The sequence below is a fragment of the Bidens hawaiensis genome, unplaced genomic scaffold, assembly GCF_021521415.1.
Source record: "Bidens hawaiensis isolate Kalapana, Puna unplaced genomic scaffold, B.hawaiensis_p1.1 tig00037606_1, whole genome shotgun sequence".
NCBI classification, from domain to species: Eukaryota; Viridiplantae; Streptophyta; class Magnoliopsida; order Asterales; family Asteraceae; genus Bidens; species Bidens hawaiensis.
The window spans coordinates 6,549-12,216 of record NW_027496566.1 but is presented as its reverse complement, the minus strand read 5'-3'; the positions used below and the strand labels follow the sequence as shown (position 1 = coordinate 12,216).

The 5,668-nt window shown below is 35.7% G+C and overlaps 1 protein-coding gene across 1 annotated transcript; it reads right to left on the bottom strand.

The window, feature by feature from the left end:
- Positions 1–224: 224 nt before the first annotated feature.
- LOC143589530 (uncharacterized protein At4g14100-like) lies at positions 225–2,395 on the bottom strand. Its single transcript, XM_077070265.1, has 2 exons — positions 1,763–2,395; positions 225–480 (listed from the first exon to the last, which is right to left on the bottom strand). The coding sequence occupies exons 1-2, from the start codon at positions 2,277–2,279 to the stop codon at positions 353–355; spliced, it is 645 nt and encodes a 214-aa protein (XP_076926380.1). The 5' UTR covers positions 2,280–2,395; the 3' UTR covers positions 225–352.
- Positions 2,396–5,668: the final 3,273 nt, after the last annotated feature.

Genomic DNA, 5,668 nt, shown 5'->3' with positions numbered 1-5,668 from the left:
AAATCACGTAGAGGTCAATTGTAATATGTATTTTGTTTATCTTTAATGAAATTTATTGTTTACATTTTTATACGTAGTTTGTTTAATATAAATTTTTTGCTCAACCCGTTTCGGTTTGACCCGACCAATTTTGGTTTGACTTGTTTTAGTTTGAATTGACGAGTTTTAGATTGAACTTTTTTTGCACCCGCTGACTAAATTTTCTGGATCCGCCACTGCTACAAAATATAAATTGTCTAGAATATACAAGAAGTTCATAAATTTGAATCGATTAGCCTCAATTCTAACATCGAGTAAATACATAACAAGCATTGATTTACAATAAGTATTCTTCACAAACGAAATGAAAGACTCAAACTTTTGCTAAAGTAGTAGAAGCATTCTCAGCCGCGGGATCTGTAAAACAGTATGCGGGTGCTTGCACTACCGAATCCGGCAACACCGCTCCAACCTCAAATGTCATCACATGTGAAGATATCCCTGTGTCGCAAAATATTTAGGTTATATTTGATAGGTTTCATTCGTTTCTTTCTTAAATAATTAGATGATTTGCAACTTTTTTACTAAAAAGGATAGATAGCTTTAATAACAATTTAAATCTATTAAATAAAAGAACTTAAAAAAGGATGTATGCTCTATCACTAACAAAAGGTCAGAATTTCGACAATACATCAAAATTAATATACTCTAAATTTATATATCTAGCCTGTTAATAAGTGGATTGTGTTCAGTTTGACAACTGTTTAGTCAAGCAAGTTCTCAATTAACTGTTTATGTAAACAGGTCGACCTTCTAACTTGTTTATCTCTGGTTGTTCAACCCATTTTTATGACCCATTAGCTTATTTACAAGTCGACTCTTATCACAACCCGCCCCATGGTGTTTTAGATAAATAGTTTGAACGAGTCGTGTTTGGGTACACAATTTTAGGTCTTTGCACGTTAAGATTAATGTTTTTTTAACGAATAAACATACGGGTATAATATTCAGGTTGATTAGTCTAAATTAGCAACCCATTACAACCTCACACATGTGATAAGAGTTATAAGAATGTGCGCAAATCTACAACCCATTCATCTCACATGCAAGCCTAGCCTAGCTAGTCAGCATGCTACGTCAACTTTTTACCCAAACACAATTTAACCCAAACGATAATATAAACATCATCCCTATAAAGCAGCCTACTTATTATTATTATTTTTATTGCTATTATTATTATTAATTTTGTGAGAAAAAAGATTATATAACCACATGCTCCACATAGGCAATAGATAAGAGCATTCCCAGTTCATTCTATATATTTTTCCCTATAATTTAGTTAAAAACATCATTTCATAAATTTATATATTATTTTTCAAAAATCTTTCACATTCTATTCAATATTAATATCCATGAATTTTTTTTTTATTATTTTTTTCTCTTTTGTCTTGTCATATAGTATATGGTGATCGAGAGATAGTTGATATATTAAATGGTATGGATCAAAAGTGAGACCTTATATTTAGGTTTTTATTTTAGTTGTCATATAACTCATCCATATAATATGGATTTGAGAGGTGATTTTGATGGTTTTCTCAAAATTTACACTAGATTAGATGAGTTTGACAACGTTAGGGAATGGGCTGGGAATGCTGTAAATGCCGGTGTGTTGTGTTGTGTTGGAGATAATCTAACACAACCTAAATCGAACTAGCTTAGTTATAAATATATATGAGGAAATGGACTTGAATCAAAATGACTTCAAAGGTTGAAATATAATTACCATCGTAAAAGTCCCAACGAACGGGTCTCTTAGTGACCACATCTTCATAATAACATATAAAGTCCACCTTCTCCCACAAATCACACAAGAACCCATCAGTCACCACCCGCCCGAGATACCGCGCCCCATCAAGAAAGTCAGGGCGCGGTATCCTGACACCAAAGTCCGCCACCTGGCATTGTGCATCATCACCAAGTGTGTAGTAAAACGACGTCCCGTTGTTCCATTCAATATCATAAAGCAATATGCCAAGTTGTTTTTGAAATATGTTAACATTGCGACCTTTGGGCCAGTCATACCAAAGGTCGCTTAGTTGGAGGTGGGTGGAGGTTAAGTTCATGTAAAGAAGAGCGTGGAATTGTTCGGGCCACGGAGTTGGTGTGGGTTCGGGTTCGGTTGGGGTTAGCCATGGCTCGTAGTTGGTGGTAATGGCTAGGTGGTTTGGTAAATGGAGAAGCTGGAAGAAGATGAACACTTGGAAGGCTATCTTGATAACGTTGTCTATGCTTGTGGTCATTTTTTGTTTTGTTGGAAAAGTAGGTGTGTGAAATAATAGGGCTTTATATGATTTTTTCTTTTCTTTTTTTTTTACAAACTTTTAATAACGCAAACCTTTAGGAAGAAGCATGTTTCCCACAAATATCTATGATTGCGGTCACCGTAGCTACCATCATTAGACCATGTATAGTGGAAGACTTTAACTAAAAAAAATATTATCACGTCATTGCCACGTAGATGGGGGCATACATTGAACAAACCATCAAACGTGTGCAATAGTTTAAAGTTTAAACCAAGTTATTTAATCTTATTTTATTAAAATATGAATAAGTGAGTTTGATCTGCTGAAATACATTATGGTCCCACCTAACTACCATCTACCCAACGCCATACCCCCCCCCCCCTTCTTAACCCACTGACCAAAAAAAAAAATAGCGTTCCTTCCTCCTCTCTATAATCATGTGTCATGACAGTTATCGCCTACCACATGATGGTCTTATCGCTGTCCTAATCTCTGCATTTTGTACCATTAATGTTGTAATCACTGCAAGAACAAAGGAATTATAGTGACGAAAAAAATCAGGTTTGTAGCGAGGACATGTTGTCGCTATTCGCTACTATAATGGGTCTATGCTGATTTTTCTTTATCTATAACTAAAATAGTTATAATTTATCTAGCGAGTCAAATTTTGATAGAAGTGTAATATTAGTAACTACAACTTCTAGTATAGTTTGTTTAAAAAAATTGATAATAGTAAAAATAAAATAACGTGACACTGTAACTATTGTAATAATGTGTTATACAAGTAAATTAGAAAAAGTAATAATAAGAAAATCAAGACAACCACTATTTTAGGTCAACTTTTGCCAGTTTGCCATGTATCAAACGTATGTTACGTAGCTACTCAAAGATTTCGTGTTTCAAACCCGAAAGTCTAATATCCAGTTCCGTTCCGTGGTTGGGCTAAGTGGTAATTTTTGTTGTAAATTATTGTATGTATTTGTTTTTAGTTGGTCTGGGCGTCTGGCCCTTTTTATGGGTTGGGCTTGATTTTTTAATAAAGCCGCCATTTTTAGGAGGAAAAAAAAAAACAAAAGAAAAACTATTTGGACCCAGATTCCATTTTACTACGTAATGAATTTATCTATGCACCAAATTTATAATTTGGGAATACAAAAACAAAAACAAAAAAAAAAGGCTGACTTTCTTGTGTTTTTGGGAGTGTGATGGCAATGAAAAACACAAGAAAGTTGTTGTGCCGTACAAACTAGACTTTCTTGGGCTTTAGAATGTTTAATCCAACTTTGGTCAGACTACGTTGTCTTAATCGGGACCACCCTCACTTCAAAGTCTGGCTTAGACGTTCTCCCGGGCAACCATACTGTCGGGTGCCACTTGACAGTCGTTGTGCCGCCGCAAGAGCAGAAATCTCTAGCATAACACATGGTAGGACAAAAAATCAGGTAGGCTTGGGATTCGATTTGGCAACCTCTCATAACCTAGCTCAAATCCTTCATTGTCATATCCATTAAAGTGACACAAGTGAGGATTGAACTTGAGTTTCTACTAGAGAACTTAGGCCTTTCTACCATTAGGCATAAGTGATAGGATAAAAAGAAAAATAGTTAGTCCATCATTTTATAAATGATTTATTAGATATTAAATTTATTAATCTGTATCGTGTTTGTAATTATTTTATTCATATAATATTAAATTTTCCATTGATGGGTATGTTGCCAAACTTAATACGGTATCAGTTAACCAATCCAAATCACTTATTAATTTCTCACCCTCGCCTATTCCCTATTTATTATACAATCATCTTTGTTCTCTCATGTTCTCCATGGAGGCCTCTTCTTCTTCTTCTTCTTCTTCTTCTTCTCTTGATGGTTGTCTAACCATGCACTAAAGTTATCTTCCTCAAATTGTTATATTAGAAGAATCAACTTCTACCCATCCTAAGTTTTCAAATCTCCTACCCCATGTTAATGACTCCCCCCCTATGCCGCAACCAAAATTTCTAGGGGAACCAAAACTACTCCTATCCCCTTATGTAAACCTTGAATTTTCACCGATCAGAAGACAGTCATCATCCTTTAGGCCTCCCTCTCTAAAGAGGATGGTGTCAAGATTGTCCGCCTCTCAATTGCTTTGCAAATCTAGCTTGCACTTGAGTCGCCAATAGCAATATGTTGATTGAAAGCATCCAATACATGTGTGATCAACTTCGTCTAACACTCAAAGGAACATCCTTAGTCTTTGAATTTAGTTAAAAGTTCAAAGGCATTTATGACCTATTATATGTCACTGGTCATCCAGTGAATCAGCATGAAAAGTTGCAGTGCTTTTTATGTGGTCTTGGACCCGTGGTAGAAACTTTCTTAACTACCATCCATACCATCAAGCCACAACCCCCCCCCCCCCTTCTATCGTGGTCTACTTGTTCTAGCCGAGAATCATGAGTTGTTTTTCTGATCTCTTCATGGAAACCTAATTCCCCATGTCGTATATACTGAGAATCAAAGGGTTGGAATGAACATGAATGTAATCAATTTTCTTGGTGGTCAGAGAGTTTTTTTATTCTATATTGCTTTTGTATATGTAAAAGTTACAGTGAAAGAAATATATAAATAACATATGTTGGCTTGAAATATAAAAGGAAATACTATAAAAAGTGATCTCTCAATCCCTTGAATGGGGCTTATAACGGTTACTAAAGGTGTCAATCATGCCTAAATGGGGAGATGTTGACCATAGTAATCTTTGTCTTTATTTTTAGTTTTCTAACACTCCCCATCAAGCTGAGTGATGGGGTCTCCGATGCTCAGCTTGTGAAGACAATTCTTGAATATGGTTCCATTAACGGCCTTGGTTAAAATGTTTGCAAGTTGGTCTTCTGATCGGACGAATGGAAGTTCTATAATCTCTGCTTCTAGTTTTTCTTTAATGATGTTTCTATCTACCTCCACATGCTTCGTACGATCGTGTTGGACAAGATTTTTTGAAATTTGTATTGCGGCTTTTGTTGTCACACATGATTCTACTAGCTTCGGTTTGGAGAAAACCAATCTCTGTCATAAGTTTACGTATCCACATAACCTCTGTTACGCCTCGTGCAATTTCTTGGAATTCTGCTTCGGCACTAGATAATGCAACAACCTTCTGCTTTTTGCTTCTCCATGTAACTAAATTTCCACCAACTAGAGCGAAGTAACCCGATGTTGATCTTGCATCATCTTTGTCCCCTGCCCAGTCTGCATCAGTATATACTTGAACTTTTAGGTGTTTATTTGGTTTGAAGAGAACCCCGTGGCCTGTTGTCCCTTTAAGATATCTGATAATTCTCCATACTCCTTCCATGTGAGTGTTTTGAGGTTGACGCATAAATTTGCTAACTACCCCTACTG